This window comes from Camelus ferus, chromosome 10, assembly GCF_009834535.1.
Source record: "Camelus ferus isolate YT-003-E chromosome 10, BCGSAC_Cfer_1.0, whole genome shotgun sequence".
NCBI lineage: Eukaryota > Metazoa > Chordata > Mammalia > Artiodactyla > Camelidae > Camelus > Camelus ferus.
This window is the reverse complement of record NC_045705.1, coordinates 72,255,069-72,275,317: the sequence shown is the minus strand read 5'-3', so window position 1 is coordinate 72,275,317 and position 20,249 is coordinate 72,255,069. Positions and strand designations below refer to the sequence as shown.

The 20,249-nt window shown below is 49.4% G+C and overlaps 1 protein-coding gene across 4 annotated transcripts; it reads right to left on the bottom strand.

The window, feature by feature from the left end:
• Nucleotides 1-271: 271 nt before the first annotated feature.
• IFITM5 (interferon induced transmembrane protein 5) lies at nucleotides 272-18,415 on the bottom strand. Of its 4 annotated transcripts, XM_032490412.1 has the most exons (6): nucleotides 18,406-18,415; nucleotides 17,482-17,489; nucleotides 16,097-16,287; nucleotides 3,095-3,251; nucleotides 1,681-1,970; nucleotides 272-976 (listed from the first exon to the last, which is right to left on the bottom strand). In XM_032490412.1, exons 3-6 carry the CDS (start codon nucleotides 16,205-16,207, stop codon nucleotides 764-766), a joined length of 771 nt encoding a protein of 256 aa, XP_032346303.1. In that variant the 5' UTR covers nucleotides 16,208-16,287; nucleotides 17,482-17,489; nucleotides 18,406-18,415; the 3' UTR covers nucleotides 272-763. The 4 variants fall into 4 exon arrangements, with proteins under 4 accessions (XP_032346303.1, XP_032346302.1, XP_032346305.1 ...); XM_032490411.1 differs by lacking the exons at nucleotides 17,482-17,489; nucleotides 18,406-18,415 and adding an exon at nucleotides 16,345-16,351; XM_032490414.1 differs by lacking the exons at nucleotides 16,097-16,287; nucleotides 17,482-17,489; nucleotides 18,406-18,415 and adding an exon at nucleotides 18,204-18,307.
• Nucleotides 18,416-20,249: the final 1,834 nt, after the last annotated feature.

Here is a 20,249-nt window from a genome sequence, read left to right as displayed (position 1 = left end):
TGATCCAGGAAGGAGGGGTCCCACTGCCAGGATGGAGATTTACCAGAATTAAAGGGATGCAGGGGTCATGAGGACAGAGTGACCCAAAGAAGGTCAGCACAGGCCCACCCAGACAGGAACACACAGGACAAGGACAAGTCCCTCGCCAGCCAGGACTCCTACTTAACATGCATGCCCATGCACTGACTTGGAGATGGGCACACACGTGGAATTGGGGACACACATTCTGGAAGACAGGCCACTAAACCACAGCACTACAGAGATCAAAAGCTTGAGTTTCCAAACTTCATTCTAAAATACCCAGGCACCTCCACCCAGAAGCCACAGGACCAGCTGAGTAAAGGGGACAGTCAGGGCACGGCCAAGCTGCAGGACAGGACGTCCCACCATCCATGCTGGGGGCAGTCCAGGGGGATTTGGCTGCGGTGGTCCCTAGGAAGCTCCCTCAGGAAGACACTCTCCCCCACCGAGCCAGGAATGGGTCCCAGAAGGCACTTTCTAGAGCCAGGCACTTTTAATTGTGAAGCCAAAGCTAAGCCTGGTGAGTGGGGAGGGAGGGAACTGGGGAGCATCAAGGTCAGAGCAAGCCCCCTGGGGTCCAAAAGGAGGGTCTTCAAGGTCAGTGTTAGGTGCCCAGACTGGGGCTGGTGGTGAGCCTTAAGCCTGTAGGAGAGCTGGGGTTCCAGGGGATTAGGGTGGAGCCCCTGGGGCAGTGCTCTGGGGCCAGGGTCCCTGGGTCAGGACGGGGACAGGGCCCAGCCTGTCAGTCATAGTCTGAGTCGTCGAACTTGGTGCTGAAGAAGGCGGCAGAGCCCTTGGCCAGCCGGGACAGGTGCAGGGCGCCAGTCACCACCAGCGCCAGGAGCAGCAGAGGCGGCACCAATGCCCACATAGTGGCCAGGATGTTGTAGCACTTGGCTTTGGAGCCAAAACGCCGGGCTGCCTCGAGGTCTCCAGCCATCTTCTGGTCTCGGGCCTGCAGACCAGCAGCACGGCCAGGTCACTACACATGCTTGGGGCCGGGGGCCCTGCCACCCCCACCCCAGGCAGCCACTAGGTCCACAGCTTGGAGGACCCGTGCTGGACCCAAAATCGGGCTGGAGAGGTGTGGCCTGAGGGGATATTACCTGGGCTGACCCACTCCCTTCACTGCCTCCAACTGGACACATGAGCTTGGTGCCCTCGGGGGTGGGGGTTAAGGGGGCCGCAGCCTAACTTGGAGCTGGAAGGGGCCTCTGCATCCTCCCGCCCCAGCTATAGGCCCAGTGGCTATCCCAGGCCAGCATCAGTCTCCAAGGACCTCTAGGGGTGGGGAGTCCTCTGGGGGGCTGAGACCCCTCCCAGAGGAGCCGAAGCCAGGGGGCTTTGTTCACAGGAGCCCCCCACATGAGAAAAGTCCCCATTTGGTGGAAGAGACCCCCTTGGGTAAGCCCCCATTAACCCTGGGCTCTTTGGGACAGACTAGACCACCCCCCCGCCAAGGACCAGACCCATCTTCGTTTTCAGGAGTGGCACCCGCCACGGTGGAGACACCTGCATGAGGGGAAGGGCCGCCACCACCTCCATGCTGACGGAGCGGACCCCTCACAGGCGGTTCCCCATGGAGAGCCCTCCTGCATCCCACCGTGACAAGCTGCTCCCCATGAAACGCTCCTGAGCCCCCCTTGAAACACAGCTCACCTTGATGGAGTAGGCCAGAGCCAGGAAGCCAAGGCAGCACAGGTTCAGGTAGAGGGTGCTGAACACGGACCAGATCAAGTGGTCTCGAGGTGGGGGTCCCGGTGCCCCCAGGGTGAGGGCCGTGTGGGGGGCGTCGTCGGCCTTGCGGGGCGTCGGAGCCCGGGGGTCCTCGCGGGGGTACGATGTGTCCATAGGTTCCAGCGCCGTCTCCTTCTCAGCCTCTTGCTTTGAGGGTGGGCGCCCCAGCCGCTTATAGCCCCCACCACCGCCCCAGCCGACCAGCCCTGCCGCTAAATATAACGACAAATGACAGCCCGGAGCCGAGTGGTCATCCCCGCCCGTCCCCGCCCATCTCCACCCGCCCCACCGCCCCGCCGGCGCGAGCCCCCCTGCCTTCACCATCCCGCGGAGAGCCCTCCTGCCCCCGAAGAGAACCCCCGGTCCCCGCAGAAAAACACTACCCTCAGAGAGGCTGGGGGTGCGGTGCAGAGCCCCAGAGCCCCAGAGCCCCTCCTGTCAGGGTGGTCCAGCCCAGGGAGTCCCCATCCAAGGCTGCCAAGGCAGGGCAAGCAGGGCCCAGGAAGGCCTGCCAGAGCCCCCCTTCACTTCCCCATCCAAGGCTGCTGGCGGCAGCAGGCAGTGGCGGCAGTCTGCCCACCAGAGCCCCCCCCCCCCGCCCCATGGCCAAAAGGAGGTGGAGGTCACCAGCTTAGGGCTGGGTAGGTGCGACCCTGCCTTGCTCAGGGAAGGACTGGAGCCCCCAGGCTTGGGCTAGGCAGAGCTCCTCAGGACCAGGGCTGCTGAACACACTGCCCCTCTATCCCCAGAACTGCCCGCAGCACCTTCTGGTCGCAGTGCCCAGCCTTGGGGATACAAAAGTTGCTGCTGGCATGCCAGTGGGAGGAGCCGGGCCACAGCCTGGTGGAGAGGGACAGAGCTAGGGAGAAACCAGTAGGGAAGAGAGGAAGCCGGGGCGAAGCCTGTTAAGGGTCTGTGAGAGGAGCCCCAGCAGACCCCAGTCAGGAGCTCTGCAGGGTGTGCCCTGCGCCTGCCCCTCCCTCCAGGGCAGGCAGCTGCCGCTTCTCAGGCTCCTTGGCTGGTTACCCCCCTCCCCCACCCAGGACTGCTAGGGGGATGAGCCTACGGCTGCGCTCGGGCCTCACCTCCCTCTAGGGGCCCAGCAGCCTCCTGGCTATAAATGGGGCTGTGCGCCCATGACTCACATTTATGTCGAAGGGCCAGACTTCACTCCGGAGCCCCAGACTCACACACCCAAGTGGCTGCTCCACGGAAGGGAGCTCTAACTCCTCAACAGGAGACCTCAGGCCCCCAAACCTCCCGTCTTACTCAGCTGGGGAGCTGTAACAGAGTACCACAGGCCAGTGCTCGCAAGTAATAGGAATTCATTTCTTACGCTTCTGGAGGCTGGAGGCTGGAGGCCGGAGGTCACGGTGCCCGCTGGACGGGTTCTGGTGAGGCCTCTTCCTGGTTGCAGATGGCCGACTTCTCACTGTTCCTCCCTGGGGTCCTGGGATCCACTCCTGTGACCTAATTGCCTTCCAGTGGTCTGCCTGCTGACACCATCTCATTAGGGTTTATTTCAACATACGAACTTGGGGGAACACGTCAGCCCACTGCTCATCCTCTGCACAGTCTCTCCCAGCAAAGGTGGTGGCGGACCCACCCATCCAACGGCTCAGGCCAAAAGCATTAGTTCCCCCTGCCCCTCCCACCACTCACTCTGAATCCATGTGGTCCCACCTTCCAGAGCACAGAGTCTCACCACCCACACTGTGACTTCACACTGTGACTTCTGAGCCTCAGCCACCCTGGCCGCCTCCTGGATCAGGGCAGCCCCCTCCTGGGCACTCTCAGTACTACAGCCAGAGTGATCCCGGTGCAACAGAAAACAGGTGGTGCCTCCCACCCCTCTAGGGCCCCACCTCAGTCCGGTGACAGCCAAAGTCATTGCGATGGCTAACGAGGGCCTGCAGGGTTGCTCCAGGCCACGCTCCTGGACTCTGAGAAGGAGACTCGGCAGTAGGACTTTAAGAGGAGGCTCTCCCTGTCAAGTGCTGAGGTGGGGAAGGAACGGGATGGGAGCAGAAACGCTGAGCTGCACCGAGGACCAGCACATGCCTGAGCTGAGCCCTCAGGAGCTCTGGAGCTTGGAGGACCCTCCAGAGACATCCAGAGCAGCGCAAGTCATCCATGTTGGTCACACATTGCCCCTCAAAGGAGATGTGACCTTAAGTGACACCATTTTCTTCAGCAGATCCAGTCCCCAAGACAGCTGCCTACTCTCCCAGCAGTTGGGAGAGTGAGTCCTTCCTTCCTGAATGCGCAGCCTGCCCCTTAAGCTGCCCACGTGAGCCTCCTTGAGAAGGTTTGTGAGCAGCCCCTCGAGGATGTTCCTTTTCCTAAGTGAGTGGGACGAAGTCTGGCTTCTGCTACTGCAGCCGGTCCCAGGGCCAAGCTGATGCTCAGCAACTCTCCTCCAGGGTCCAGTCTGCATCCTCCTCACCCTCAGCCACCATCCTGTTGCACTGATCTTCATGTCCGTTTTTGTGTTGATACCATACTGTTTTGATCACTGTGGCTTTGTACTATAGTCTGAAGTCAGGGAGCCTGGGTCCCCAGCTCCATTCTTCTTTGTCAAGAGTGTTTTGGCTTTTTGGGGTCTTTTGTGATTTCCATACAAATTTAACAATTTTTTGTTCTAGTTCTGTGCGAAATGTCATGGCAATTTGATAGGAATTACATTGAATCTGTATACTGCCTTGGGTAGTATGGACATTTTAACAGTATTGATTATTCCAGTCCAAGAACACAGAATATCTTTCAGTCTGTTTGTCACATCTTCAATTTCTTTCATCAGTGTCTTACAGTTTTCAGAGTACAGGTCCTTTGCCTCCTTAGGTAGGTTTATTCCTGGGTGTTTTTTGAAGTCATTACTTTTACCTTTGGTCCCAGTGCACATGAGATTTTGTGTATGACCTTTCAAAGTGAAGTCTCTGTTTCCCCAGACCTGTGGAGTTACTGCAGTTAAGTCCCAGTGGCCATCATAGTCAGATGCTCTGGGGGGCTCCTCTTCCTGGCGACCAGCCCCTGGGCTGGAGAGCCTGTGTAGGGCTCAGAACTCTCTCTCCTGTGGAGGAACCACCACAATACACTTATTCTCCAGCAGTGGGTCACCCTCCCAGCAGGTATGGGGTTTGATTACATTACAAGTGCCCCCGCTCCTACTCTCCCATTTCGGTTCTTTCTTTATGTCTTTAGATGTAGAAGCTCTTTGTTTTTGGTAGGTTCTACTCTTTTATCAATTGTTGTTCAGCAGTTAGTTGATGGAACTTTTTATAAGGAGTCTCAGATTGAACTTTAAAAGGCCTCCCAAGGCCAGGAAAGTCACACCAAGGACTTGCCATCAGGTTCTGCCTGCAGTACCTACAGGTTTGGGTGGATTCCACTCTTCTCAAAGCCCCCAGAATATACTGAGATTTCTGCACCTGCCAGGAGGTGACCTTCCTTATTCACCTGATAAAGCTGCTTGGAACCCAGTAAACAAGGTATCAGGTTGTTTTTCCAAGAAGCTTCAGGCTCCATAAAGTTCACCTTTGTTCTTTAAAGCTGTCTGGTCATATCTGATTTTATGCATATTCTCAAATATGACATTTCAAAGCCAGGTTAATATAACTTATGCTTCCAATTGTGTCTTGTTATAGGGAGAAGAGATTCTCATTGAACTTCCAAAAATAACTATATTGCCAGGAAGGTAAGAACACTCACTAGGAGTTTCCAAACTCTGGAGGGATCAGGTGGAGAGAAAAGATAAATGACTCAATTCTGCTTGCAAAGGTATAATTTATCAAATTGCTGTAAGTCATGGTAACCTTAAGGAGAAAGTTTTCCTTAGATCTGAAAAACAAACATTAAAAACCAATATTTCAGACAAAAAGTCGTAACAGTTGCCCTTCATCCCTGTGTACTAATTCTTCTGGATCTTGACCTTCTGTTACCAGGTTTATGTAGCCATCAGGTTCCCCATCAGAATTCTGTCATGTCTTCCCCAGTTCAGTGGCAGTTGTCTGAAAGTGATCAGAAATGCTTCACCTTGGTATTTTGTCCTTTGCTTTCCCTTTCTATTTCAACTTCTTTTTAGAACAAAATTATTTCTTCCATTGACAAAATGCATTTCCATTCTTTATATCTTCTTTTTCCTTGCATGCAAAGATGTCTTCCTCATTAATTTTAGTAGTTTTAATTACCTATTTTAATTACAATCCTTAACCTTTAAAAAAAACCTTAATTTCTAGTGAAAATCAAGAAGTAAGCAATTATGAACTCTTTTACATTAGCACTCTGTAGATCAGAAAACTTACTATTTATAATTTCAAAAGACATGTGCTTTCTTATAGAATATGCCTCAGTGTGGTGATGCAGGAAAATGGATGTGGGGCATGAGGAGGGCCAAGTCCCAGGTCTCAGCTGAACCCCTGGTATGTGCCCCGCCAAGTGTGGGTCCTTGGCTTCATGCAGGAAAGAATTCGAGTGTGAGCCACCATTGAGTAAAGGTAGATTTATTTAGAGAGATACATACTGCATAGAGTGTAAGGCAAGAGAAAGAGAAGGAAAGAGGTGTGGGAATTGGGTGCTCAGTTTAAAGTAAAAGTAGGTGCACACTCCGTAGACAGAATGCTGGCATCTCCGAAGGGGAGAGAGTGCACTAGGTGCCACTAGGCGTGGTAGTGTCACTTTTTATGGGCTCAGTAGCTTCACACGCCTACAGGTGGGATCAATCCAACTGCCCTGGGGAAGGGGCTGGGGTTCCCAGGGGTTGGGCCACCGCCCATTCTTTGGCCTTTTGCGGTTGGGCATGTTATTTGATCACGCTATTACAATGAGCGTATAATGAAGCTCAAGGTCTACTAGAAGTTAAACCTCTTAATCCTCAAGGCCAGGTAGAAGGTGAATCCCCCACCATTTTGGTGTTAAATTGCTGTCATTCCTTGAGTGGCTGTGCCCTGCCCCCTTCCATCCTGTCTCAGTGGCACCAAACGTACTTACTAATATCTTTCATAATAACTTTCTGTAGTTAATCTTCCAGTATTTTATTTGGAAATGACCTAGACATTCAATAAATTTTCATCATTTAACTTAAGTTAAGAAGATTCTTAAGTTTCAAGTTACCAAAACTCTGGAGAAATTACTTTTAACTAGACATATCATAAAACAATTATTCTTGAAATGTTCACCTGAAGGCTCTTACTCCATTTCTATCTCTTTAATTCACTTATTACCAATAATTATGTTTAGATTATCCATTGAAACTTCATGAGACACTAGACCGAGATGATGCAGGAAAATGGATGTGGGGCATGAGGAGGGCTGTGTCCCAGGCTTCGGTTGGGCCCCCGGGACGTGCCCCGCCAAGTGTGGGTCCTTAGCTTCGTGCAGGAAAGAATTCAAGAGGGAGCCACGGTTGAGTGAAGGTAGATTTATTCACAGAGATACCATGAAAGGCAAGGGACAGGCCAGGAGGTGTGGGGGTTGGGTGCTCAGATTAAAAGTAGGTACACACTCCACAGACAGAGTGCGGGCCATCTCTGAAGAGGGGGGCGGCGGCCATAAGGCACCGTGTTGCTAGTTTTTATGGGCTTGGTGGCTTATGCTAATAAGTGGAAGGACCAGTGCAAGTAGCCTGAGGAAGGGGCTGGGATTCCCAGGAAGTTGGCCATTTCCCACTCTTTGACCTTTTGTGGCTGACCTCGGGACTGGGCGTGTTATTCCCCATGTTAATATATTACAGTGGGCGTATAGTGAAGCTCTAGATCTGCTGGAAGTTAAATCTCCCACCATCCTGAGCCTCAAGGCCTGCTGGGGGTTGAATCTTTCCCCATTTTGGTGTTCATTGCTGTGGCATTCCCTGAATGGCTGTGCCCTCTTCCCTCCTGTCTCAGTCAGCCATCATCCCAAACTACTTTTCTTGCTGACAAATTTTGTAACAGAGATAACATAAACTTACTTGACTTTTAGTAAACTTGGGTACAATAACAGTATTATATTTAATGTTGATGACTCAAAAAACATGTTTGTATTAATTAAACCAAACTTAAACTAACTTTAAAACTGAATATTAATCTAATACTGGATATTTCCTGGATCTCATAAACCTGAAACTTATCTGGGTTAGTTTCTATCCTATTTCTGAGAATGAACATAAGCACTTAACTTTTTGTGAACAAACTAAATAGAGCTAATTTTACGATTACTTTTAGCAATACCATCTGGACATAGAAACATATTTGTAATGTACATACCTTCACATAGACTCATAGTTTTCATTTTAAAATTTAGTCATGAATCAAGTATTAAATATAAAACTCACTAGTTTATAAATAATAGTTGGAATAAACTAAGTCTATTTGCTTGAGTTTCTAAAAAGGCCTCTTCCCTCTTTTTCCTTTAGTCTCAGGAACTGGAGATGGTCTAGACAAGAGTTGTCTGACCTGTCAGAGCACCTACATCCAAAGGCCCAGGGAGAGAAACGCAAGCTTCTTCTAGAAGGAATTTTGTTCCCTTAGGGTTAGAACTGTAAAAGATGTTTTGTCAAGCCAGCTTTCTCTAACTGCTTACACAACAAACAGTTTTGGAATGTCAAAAAAGCCCCACCGTGGCCATTTCAGGGTGAGGATTTTGTATTTCCCAATTAAGTACTTCACGTATAGTCCCATACGTACATAAACCTGTTACCAGGAAAAGGGCCATAAGAATTACCTCAGTTCTTAGTCACCCAAAAAAACAGAATTTTTAATGAGAGGCAGAAAGCGTGGTATGAGCAAGATTTTTACTAGTAAAGTAAAGAAGTAGCAAAAGACAGCGCCCTCCTGAGAACTGGGAGCCGGCCAGCCCACGACAGGGGAAGTGGGGCCTCTCCTTTGCTTTCCTATCTTCTATCCTGGCTTAGGGGCATTTCTTGTGATTCATTGATTGATTAGCAGCTCAGGTTCTTTGAGTGATCGAGCTGATTGACAGCTCAGGTTCCTGGTGTTCAGGTTGATTGACAGCTCAGGTTCCTTGTGCTCTGGCACACCCATCCCCTTTTGGGCAGGTTCTTCACACGGAGAAACCTATGGGAGGGGGCTCAAACTGTAATGTTAATTTCATTTTAACGAGCATTGGATCAAGTTACGCCAGGTCCTTCTCCACACACCTGCAGCATTTTGATTTTAGCTGGCTGCTTTTGCTGGCCTCATTTAGAGAAAGTAAGTTTCTGGAGTCCTTTATCCTGCGTGCAGATGTACTGTTGTTTTCTGGGTTACTCCCTTCCCCTTCCCCTTCCCCTTCCCCTTCCCCTTCCCCTTCCCCTTCCCCTTCCACTCCCCCTGCCCAGTGCTCATCTCTATCTAACTGCCTAACAAACCCAGCTGGCGTGTTAGCTGGAGATTATTTGGCACCTCTTTTTCTTCTGTTCTGAAGGCTTTGTTTCCCATTTCAGGGTCATCTGAGGTAAAATTACTACCAAAAACTGTGTGGGAAAAGGCTCTTGTCGTGAGTGGCACAGGTAAGGCAGCTTGATTGCTCTGCATGTGGAATTGACATTGTCGACTGAAATAAACGCACAACCTAAAAGCTGAGAGTTATGTTTTATTCAGTGGACAATTCTGAAGACTCAGCCCAGGGTGACAGCCTCTCAGATGGCTCTGAGGGACGGCTCCAAAGAGGCAGGGGAGGAGCTTTACAACAAGGACCAGGTAGTCAGATCATTAAAAGACTACTTGTTAACTGAAGACCAGACATCTCAAGTTAAAGAATTTAGCGGTTTTCTACGTATGGGAAGAAGCAAGCATTTGGGCTCACTGAATTCATTCCTTTGACAAGCACCTAGCTGCCTAGGGCCAGTGTCCTGTCCTTTCTTGTTCTGAGTCTCCTCTGAGTGCACCACTGTAAGTGGCTGCAGAGGCCAGGCTGCAGGCTGGTCTTCACTGGGGGGTGGGGCAGCCGCTGATGACATGATGGCTTCAGCATTCCTTGTTTACTGATGTGGTTTGCAGTATTTTTTGTTCACATCAAGAGATTTCCGAAGCAAAAGTCTTTGGTATTTGGGCAGCTGGTGACCGTTGGTCCTGGAGCCCCTATTTGGAAGTCTGAAATAAAAGGGCAGTGTTTCAGTTAAAAAGAAAGCTTTGTGGAGGGCTGGTGTGCTGTCTATGAGCTTGATTCCTGTAGGTGTCACTCCAGGGTCCTTTAGCTCCATTATGTATCTTGGCTGCTCTCTCTGGTCGTCTAAAACCAGAGCTCTGGATAGTCGTCAGTCCTTCTGTGTGCATCTTCAGTCTGTCTGTGTTCGTGGGTTCCTTCCACAGGCTTTGGGATTGTTGTTTTCTTATTCCTGGAATCTGCCCCCTGGTGGATGGGGCTGGACTAGAGGCTTGTGCAGGGTTCCTGGCAAGAGGAGCTGGTGCCTGCCCACTGCCGGGTGGAGCTTGGTCCTGGACCTCTGGTGGGTAGGGCCTTGTCTAGAGGCCTTTGTGGCTTAGGAATTCTGCTGATGGGTGGGGCTGTGTTCCCACCCACTATGTTGTTTGGCCTGAGGCTTCCCAGCCCTTAAGCCCACAGGCTGTTGGGTGGGGCTCGGTCTTGGTGGTAATGATCCAATCAAGATGTCAGCCTCCAGTCCAGGAAAGCTTATGTAGATGGACCCTCCTGGAATGTCCACTACCAGCCTCTATGTCCCCTGAGTGAGCGCAGCCATCCCCTACGTCCCCAGACGATCTTCCAAAACCAGCAGGCGGGCCTGCCCCAGGTTCCCATGAAATCGCTGCCTCTGCCCTTGGGCGTCGCACACTCAGGGTTCTGTGCACACTTCCCAAGAGAATGAAGTTGCTGTTTCCCCACTCCCGTGGGGCTCCTGGAGTTAAGTCCTGCCGGCCTTCAAAACCAGCTGTCCTGGGGTCTCCTCTTCCTCCCAATGCCAGAACCCCAGGCTGGGGAGACTGGTGTGGGGCTCAGAACTCACTCCTGTGGGATCACCTCTGTGACTTACTTATTCTTCAGCTTGTGAGTCACCCACCCTGGGACTCAAGCACGCCCCTCCTACCATCCTGCTGTGGTTCCTTCTTTATGTTTCTAGTTGAAGAAGATCTTTTTTGCTAGGTTCCAGTTCTTTTTTCTTTCTCTTGATGGTTGTTTAGCAGTCAGTTGTGGTTTTGTTTAGTCGTGATAAGAGGCAAGCTGGTGGTCCTAATATTCTGCCATCTTGATTGGAAATTGCATTTCTTTATACAATTAATGAAATATCAAAAAAGGAAAGTAAAGACACAATCCCTTTTTTAAAAGTATATCCAAAACAATAAAATACTTAGGAATAAATCTGACCAAGGAAGTGAAAGACTTACACACAGAGAACTACAAAACATTGACTAAGAAAATTAAATATGACGTAAAGAAGTGGAAAGATATCCCATGTTCTTGGGTTGGAAGAATTAATATTGTTTAAAATGGCAAAACAACCCAAAGCAATCTACAGATGTAATGTGATCCCTATCAAATTACTCAGGACATGTTTCACAGAACCAGAACAAATAATCCTAAAATTTATATGAAATCACTAAAGACTCAGAATTGCCAAAGTAATATTGAAGAGAAAGAACAAAGCTGGAGGAATAATCCTCCCAGACTTCAGACAATACTACAGAGCTACAGTAATCAAAAGAGTGTGGTATTGGCACAAAAACAGACACACAGATCAATGGAACAGATCAGAGAACCCAGAGACAAACCCTCACGCCCACAGTCAACTAATCTTTGACAAAGAAGACAAGAAGATACAGTGGAGAAAAGACAGTCTCTTCAGCAAATGGCGTTGGGAAAGCTGGACAGCCACTTGTAAATCAGTGAAGTGAGAACACTCCCTCACGCCATACACAAAAATAAACTCAAAATGGCTTGAAGACTTAAACGTAAGACAAGACACTGTAAACCTCCCAGAAGAAAGCGCAGCAAAGCATTCTCTGACACAGATCTCAGCAGTGTTCTCCTCGGGCAGTCTACCCAGGCAATAGAAGTAAAAGCAAGAATAAACAGATGGGACCCAATTAAGCTTATAAGCTTTTGCACAGCAAAGGAAACTAAAAACAAAACGAAAAGACAACCTACGGAATGGGAGAACATATTTGCATACGATGCAACTGACAAGGGCTCAATTTCCAGAACATACAAACAGCTCATACAACTTAATAACCAAAAAACAAACAAGCCAATCCAAAAATGGGCAGAAGACCTAACCAAGCAATTCCCCAGTGAAGACATACAAATGGCCAACAGGCTCATGAAAAAATGCTCAGTGTTGCTAATCATTAGAGTAATGCAAATCCAAACTACAATGCGGTATCACCTCACACCAGTCAGAATGGCCATCATTCCAAAGCCCGTGAATGATAAATGCTGGAGAGGCTGTGAGAAAAGGGAGCCTCCTGCACTGTTGTGGGAATGCAGTTTGGTGCAGCTGTTATGGAAAACAGTATGGAGATTCCTCAACAGACTGAAAATAGACTTTCCCAGCAATCCCACTCCTGGGCATATATCCAGAGGGAACCATAATTCAAAAAGACACATGCACCCCAATATTCACAGCAGCACTATTTACAATAGCCAAGACATGGAAACAGCCTAAATGTCCATCGACAGATGACTGGATAAAGAAGATGTGAATATATTTATGTAATGGAATACTACTCAGCCATAAAAACGAATGAAAGAGTGCCATTTGCAGCAACATGGATGGACCTGGAGATCGTCATTCTAAGAGAAGTAAGCCAGAAAGAGAAAGAAAAATACCATATGATATCACTTATATGTGGAATCTTTAAAAAAGAAAAAAGGCAAATGAACTTATTTGCAAAACAGAAACAGACTCACAGACACAGAAAGCAAACTTGTGGTTATGGGGGGAGGGGGAATTAGAGATTTGCAAAGACTAACTGATATATGTAGAATAGATTAACAACAAGATCACCCTGTACAGCACAGGGAACCATATTCAATATCTTGTAGTAACTCATGGTGGAAAAGAATATGAAAATGAATGTAAGTGTGTTCATGTGTGGCTGAAGCACTGTGCTGGACACCAGAAATTGACACAACATTGTAAACTGATTGTACTTCAATAGTAATAATAAAGAAAGACAGCATGCCCTGCAGCGCTCCTGACGGAGCCCCTGAGGGTCTCAGGGCGGAGGAGAGCAGGACAGTGGCCCTAGGTAGTTAAGGTGCAGAGCAAAGGAAGGATTTCAGTGAGCCAGACTTTTGCATGTCTCACACATAGGAAAGTTCTAAATTCATTAACTTGAGGTACCTTGTTTTTCTTTAATTAACAGACATCTTTAAATATTCCAACTACTTAGTTTTTGTTGGAAAAACTCTTATATATCCTGGCTCCTCCCCTAACTCTTCAGAACAGCCAGTCAGAGCTATCTAAGAGGCTGTCTCCCAAGGTTAAGTCCTCAGAAAATCCACAGAATAAAAATAATTCTCAACTTTTAGGTTGTGCATTTCTTTCAGTGGACACATCAGTAAAACAGAAGTGCAATAACGAATTATCTATTCAAAGACAGTAAGAAAGCTAGTGAAAGGAAAGCAGGATAAATAAAAATTGAATCAAAGTGTAAGACATTACACTTTTTCAAATTAAATTCATTGGTTGCTAGCATTGTTTTAAAACAAAAACCTTTTTGTATTCTTATAAGAAGCAAACTTTGAGATAACTTTGAGAAGTTTACCTTATAAGAAGATAAACTTTGAGATAGAAAAGGACGAATTTTATAACAATGAAACCAAAAGATTGTCATGCATCTCGTTAATGCCAGACAGCATAAATCTGGAGGGAAAGCACCTTCAGTGGGATATTTCACAGCGGGGGGAAAAAATGCACACACAGCATATTCAATTCAAACTACAAAATTTTGAAAAAAGCCAGATTGAAAAACCAGTGCGCGAACCATTATACCTTATCTACAAAAAATCAATGAGACGAACTGTATCAAATGCCGCATCGGAGATCTTGCGAGAAACAGAGTCAGATATCGACTGTGTAGAAAGAAGGGAGAGAGCCCATCTACCTGGAATTCTATTTCTAGTGACTTATTCCTTGAGGTAAAGGGGAAGTAGACTTCCTAAACAAAAACAGGGCATTCCTTTGTCAGCAGATGGACCCAGTAAGAAATGCTACAAAAAGTTTTTTCTGGCAAGACATAAACTTATGCAGGTTAGAAATCTTGATCCTCATTAGGAAAGAAAGTGAATCAGTGAAGGAGTAAACGACAGGAAAATAGAATATTCTATTTCTTATTGTTAACTGAATGAGAAATAAGAACCACTGTTTGGTTACAGTGATTGTGGTGATTGTGAGTTCGGTTATGACAGCTCCAGGAAGGGAGATGAATGAGGCAATGTTGTCAGGCCCTGGCGGGAGGGCCTGGGAACACGCCAGGGTCCCTGCACCACCTGTGAAGCAGCACGGTGGTATCTGAAGGTGCACATAGTCGGTTAAAATGCGTTTAGGTGATTTTGGCAAGAATGGTAAAGTAAGCCTCCCCTCCTCTCTAAATCTTTTCTGTCATAAGAGCAACGAGTACCCCGGCAAAACTTGTAAGAATAAAACTTTTCAGAACTCTGGAAATTAGCAAACTTCTTGCACTAATCTGGGTGTGATTTAATCAAGAAAATGCCTGCATCTTTGTCAACACAGCAAGGCTGTGGTGTGTCTATGCATCTCCCACCCACCCTCTGTTGACTTGAAACCATCAGTCTGGGGCCGGCGGGGCGTGGCGGGGCTCCAGGCTCCTCCTCTGTCACCCTGCCCTGGGAGAAACCACACACAGAGAGCTCCTCTGATCTCTCCACTGGGAGCCTGCAGAGCACAAACAACTTTTCCCTATCGACATTCGTTGAAAAACAGAGCAATGGTTAAACACTGTGGCTCTTGAGGCGGTAGAGAGTATTCGGGGCAAACAAGAAGCTAACCAGAAAGCTCACCGGGAGACACTGGGGGTGAGATGTCCATAGGGGGCTTTGAAGAGACACGATTTTTATATGGACAAAGGTCTTGAATCGACATTTCTCCCAAGAACACACACAAGTGGCAAGTGGGCAACAAGCACATGAAAAGACATTAAACACCCCAGTCACTAAGAAATGCAAGTCAAACCCGCAATGAGCTACCACTTCACACCCAGGAGGGTAGGACAGCTGTGACCCCAAACCCCGGAGAATGACAAGTGTTGGCAAGGAGGCAGCGTACTGAGACAAGAGACAGCTGGACGGTCCTCCAGGACACGCCGAGGGAGAAGAGGCTGGCACGCAAGGCCACGCGTTGTACGCTTCCTTTTACACGACTTATCCGGAACAGGAACCTCCACAGAAACAGAAAGCATGTTAGTGGTTTTCGGGAGATGAGAGGGAAGGGCAGTGTTTACTGGGCACCGGATGTTTTTCTGGGGTCACGAAAAGTGTTGAAACTAGAGAAAAGTGGAAGTTGCACAACATTGTGTGTTCACCAAATGCCCCTGAACTGTACAGTTTCTTTTTTTATTCCTACATTTTTTTCTATTTCCACCTCCTCCTTTTCTTGTTCCCTCATTCCCTCTGCTTCTTTTTACATTCATCCCTTTAACAAATATTTATCGATAAGTATGCTTCCAGTCAAATTCACCTGCAGTTGGCCTCCAGGCATGCTTTCTTACTGCATAGCCTTCACCCCCGAGCACCACCCTGGCTCCGTGAACCCCACCTTCCCATTCACCCATCATGTGTACACACGACCACCCCAAGTGGCATCACCCACACCCTAACTCAATTACGTGTCTCTTGACCAGCCCCCTGCACCAACCCCGACACCAAAAATCCTTCCCTATGCTCCCAACCTCGCTCCTCTGGTCTCCTCAGGCTCAGCGCCTCCGGCAACTCTCCAGAGCTGGGACCCCTAGACAGCAGCGCCTCGTCCCTGCCTCTCTCAGGGCTCGGTGTCACAGAAACCATTGTCCCAGTGCGGGGCTCACTCCCCCTGCCCTGCCTCCCTCACGGCTGAGGCTGAGGAAAGGGAGGAGGGGAGGAAGCTAACTGCACACTCTTTACCTCAATTTAGAAACAGCAAGGAAAAATAAAAGGTCAGACTTCTCCCTGGGCTTCTAGAAGCCAGGCACACACGTAGGGCTGTGTCCACACTCAGGAGAGCCAGAGGGACCCTATACACAGCCCTCCTCCCCCGTGCCTTCACCCACCCTGACCCGAGCCGGCCTCGGAGCCGACTTCTCTGCCTGAGGAATGCAGCAGCCATGCTACTGACAAAGAGGGGGCCTGACTGGTTCCGGAAGTTTAAGAAACATTAGCTGACCACAGATATCATCAGGAACGTACGTACCACCGAGGTAGCAGAATTACTGGGGTTCATCCCGCAGCGCCAGTTCTGCTTACCAAAAGTGGCCCCGCAAGCACTCGCGTTCCACGCCAGCGAGCCGGGCTTCTTACCCATTGAAAGTTTGAGAATAGGTTGAGATCGTTTCGGCCCCAAGACCTCTAATCATTCGCTTGACCGGATAAAACTGCCTTGCGTGCGACGCTACTTTGGGGAAAGGACAGACAGTAGCCATGAGAGAGCAGGAGACTAGCGGAAGGGCTTCCCCGATGCGAAGGCTGTTTGCTGACCCGTTCTGACTTGCAGCTTGTTTTCTCTTTTCTCTGACAAACCCCCATCTCTGCTCGCTGCACTCCCCCCCACCAATCCCTGTACGCTCTTCTCCCAGAACAGCCGCTCCTCTAGCCCAGCAGTGGTGTTCCAGGAAGGTGCTCATGGCTGACAGCCTCGGAAGGATGAGCAGACCCTCTGGAGTTTCCCTGTGGTGCCCGGTGGCCTCATCAAGGTGAGGAAGAGGGCAGCGCCCAGAAGACGCCCCGATGGCTGTTGCCTTTCTGTTCCAGCCGGGTTTTCTATAAAACCTCAGGACACCAGCCCCAGGATGGATTTGAGACAGGAAGGAAGGGGTCAGGGCAGGGCCATTTGAGGACTGATGCAGCAGTTAGCACCAAAGCTATGGAAGGGTCCGCTCCCGGCAGACCTTGGGGCCCAGGGTGGCGGAGATGCGGCTTCTTACGGACCTTGAGCTTCATTATACACTCACTGCAGTGTATCAGCATGGTAAACGGCCTTCCCACAGGGAGGGTGTTTGGCCCAATTCCTGGGAATCCCAGCCCCTCCCTCAGAGTGGTTGGAATAATCCTCCCACTTGTCAGCCTAAGAAGGTACCAGCCCATAAAAGCTAGCAACCCCCACACCTCATGGCCGCTCTCCCTTCTGAGGGAGCCAGGCCACAGTCTGTCTGAAGAGTGTGCATCTACCGAGCACCCAACCCCGACACCTCGTGGCCTTTCTCTTGCTTCTGAAACAGCCTGCACTCCGAAGTACGTATCCCTCTACATAAATCTGCCTTCACTCAACTGTGGCTCCCTCTTGAATTCTTTCCTGCGTGAAGCCAAGAACCCACACTCAGCGGGGCACATCCCGGGGGCTCAGCTGAGACCTGGGACACGGTCGCCCTCTTGCCCACATTCGTTTTCCCTGTGTCAGAGTCACAGCCTCTGAGGCACGAGCCTGCTGTGACCCCCTTTGCAGGCAAAGCAGTAAAGCTGTTCTCTTCTAACTCTGCCCAGGCTCTGCCTCCGAGTCTCAGCTTGGCCATTAGGGTACAGAGGCCGGTTTTTCAGCAACAGCAGTGACAGTAACAAGAAAGGAGAAACGGTCCCCTCTGGGGAAGGGGAATCTGGTTTCCTGAGTTGTCACATTATTTTAAAAGCCCAGTTTTTACCCGAAGAATTATGAGAAGTGCAAATAAACAAGAAACTACGGCCCACACACAGGAAAAAAACGTAGTCAATAGAAATTGTGTCTGAGGAAGCCCAGACGTTGTAATTACTAGAAAAATACTCTAAATCAGCCAACAGAGTCTGTTCAAAGAACTAAAGGAAATCATATCAAACCAACAGAGAAGTGCACGAGCATGTGTCTCACCAAGTAGAAACCACCGAAAAGGACCAAGCAGAAGCCCCAGAGCAGAGAGCGATGCGAAGAGAAGGAAGAAGGAGGGAGGGAAGACACGAGGAGAAACAGGAAACGGCCGCGCTGAGGCTGTCCAATTCCTGGCCTCACACTTGCTGTTTGCTTTTAAAACAGTCAGTAAATCTGACTGACAGGACACTGTCCCCAGCCCCAGGCCCACTGTTACAATTAGAGCTAGAGCTGGAGTTGCTGGTTTTCCTGTTTGTTTACCTCACTCTGGCAACTGGAATTGACAATCATGTTTGGATTCTGAGTCATTCCCCTAGAAAGGGGGTCACTAGACAACAACCTCAGGAGAGTGACCAGACCTTCCGAAGTCCCTCCTGGGGCCTAATGAGTCTGATCAGATAGAGAAGGTTGCGGGCTGATGACACTCCAGACCCCCGGACAGTCCCACGATGCTGCACAGACTCACCAAGATTCGGGAGGGAGCTTCACCAGAGACTCCTGTTGATTGCTGCCCCCTTTCACTCTCTAGTTTGTTCACTATGTAATCACTAAGCCCCACCCCGAGACCGGCTGACAGTTCTGAAGGCGCCAGCCTGCCGTGAGTCCCCTCTGCCCAGCAAAGTGACACAGCTGCCTCTTTTCTTCCAAGCTCCAAGACCTCGTCTCTGGGTTATCTGGCTCGTCAGGGGCAGGGGCCAAACTTTCAGCAACAGGCAGGCAGGCAGAGACACCGAGAGGAACTCAGCGAAGGAAGTGCCAGTGGACTTCAGATCACTCCCCTGAGGAAAGCCCTGAGGCAGCTGGCAAGAGTGCTAACAAAGGATCACCCCCAGCGGATAGTGCGTCTCCAAAAAGCATCTGACACACGAATAATGGGTGTCCCAGGACGGGAGGGGCGATGGGAGGGGGTTGGAAGTGCTTGCTGAAGAAGTAAGGGCCGAGAACCTCCCAACTGTGGTGAAAAGTTTAATGCACACACCCCAGAAGGTCAACAACTCCCCAAAGGGTAGACGCAGAGACCCAGCCTGGACACTGGCCCCCGCGCTAATCACCGAAAGACCCCTATTTTGGGAGGAAACCCAGAAGCCAAGGATGGAGGTTCTTCCAGGACCTTCCAGGACCAAGTGACAACACGGTCACCCCCAGTGCCCTGCGGTTCTAAGCCCCACACGCTGGCGGCGTCACACCCACGGGAAGCACAGGCGGGTCCATACAGTGCCTTCTTCAGGGTTTCTGATGATAAGGCTGGCCAGTAGGTTTCTGTCCTCACCAGGCAAGGAAACGACTGCCCCCGGGCTCACAGTCCCTCCTACCTTTCACAGGTCTGGGAAGCTGAGCTTCGATGAGATAAAGTCTTCTGCAGACTTGGCTTTGCTACAACACGAAGATGATCTGCTTCCCTTCCCCAGACCTCTTCCCAGGAATCAGCGTCCACCTGTTAGAGCTTTTGGCCTTGAAGGGACATAAGTCTCCAAGGAAAAACTGCAGTCACTCAAACTCAGGATGGATATTTAGGGCACCTGATCCCAGAACAAAGATGACATTTGGATCCAAGTAGACTTCACTGCATCCTGAGCTTTCCCAAACCTAAAACTAAGCCCCAATTATGAGGTTTTCTCTGGCCAGCTGGCTACTGTCGAAACTCGATCCCAAATTCCTCTCTCCTGGCCCAGCCCCTAGGTGCTTCACTACCAAAGAGCAAATGCCCTCGCTTGGGTTTTGCCCAGGGCAAACCCACAAGCCTTCTCACCCGCAGTCGTATGCCTTTGGGAGAGCAAATGCCCTCACTTGGTTTTGCCCAGGGCAAACCCACAAGCCTTCTCACCGGCAGTCGTATGCCTTTGGGTAGCCCGTGACCTGGGGATGCTTATGGAAGCAGCGAGGTTTTCTTACCTCTAATGGGGAGAAGATTAAAAATGGCTCACGTGTCCAACATCTACGAGTACTCTCACCAGCTGCCTTGGCCGTTATCAAGGTCCCTGCATTCCAAGCTTGACTCCCTAGAGGCTGCTGGGCTGGGGAAGTTCCCTCTACCCCTCTGGAGTTTTTGTAGCTGGACTAATAATAGAATTAATAGGAGAAGAAACAAATTTTAACTCATGAGCACTGGAGTCTCACAGAAATGAGATCTAAGAAGTGGCCAAGGCAGGAAGCTTTTATATTTTCAGACAAACAGTAAATTTGTGAGGGACTCACAGGACAAAGAAACTTAGGTTTTGGGTGCTTAATTAGTGAAGAATCTAAATAGAGTTTGGGCTTCTGACAATACTGTACAGCACAGGGAAATGTAGTCAAGATCTTGTAGTAGCTCACAGTGAAAAAGAATACAAAAATGAATATATGCATATTCACGTATGGCTGGAAAACTGTGCTGCACACCAGAAACTGACACAACATTGTAGACTGACGGTAAGTCAGTTAAAAGCAAACAAACAAAGAAACAAACAATGTCCTACTTGCAGATGCAGGGAGGGCACCTTTCACATGAGGACTTTACTCCCTGCTTGGAACA

Coding starts and splice junctions, on each gene's coding strand:
- IFITM5 (XM_032490412.1), bottom strand. CDS start 16,207: ATGGGTAAGAAGCCCGGCTCGCTGGCGTGGAACGCGAGTGCTTGCGGG. Junction 3,252..16,096: donor GTAATTCTGCTACCTCGGTG/GTACGTACGTTC, acceptor TGGTGTCAGCAG/GCAGACCACTGGAAGGCAAT. Junction 1,971..3,094: donor AGCCTCCAGCCTCCAGAAGC/GTAAGAAATGAA, acceptor CGTTATATTTAG/CGGCAGGGCTGGTCGGCTGG.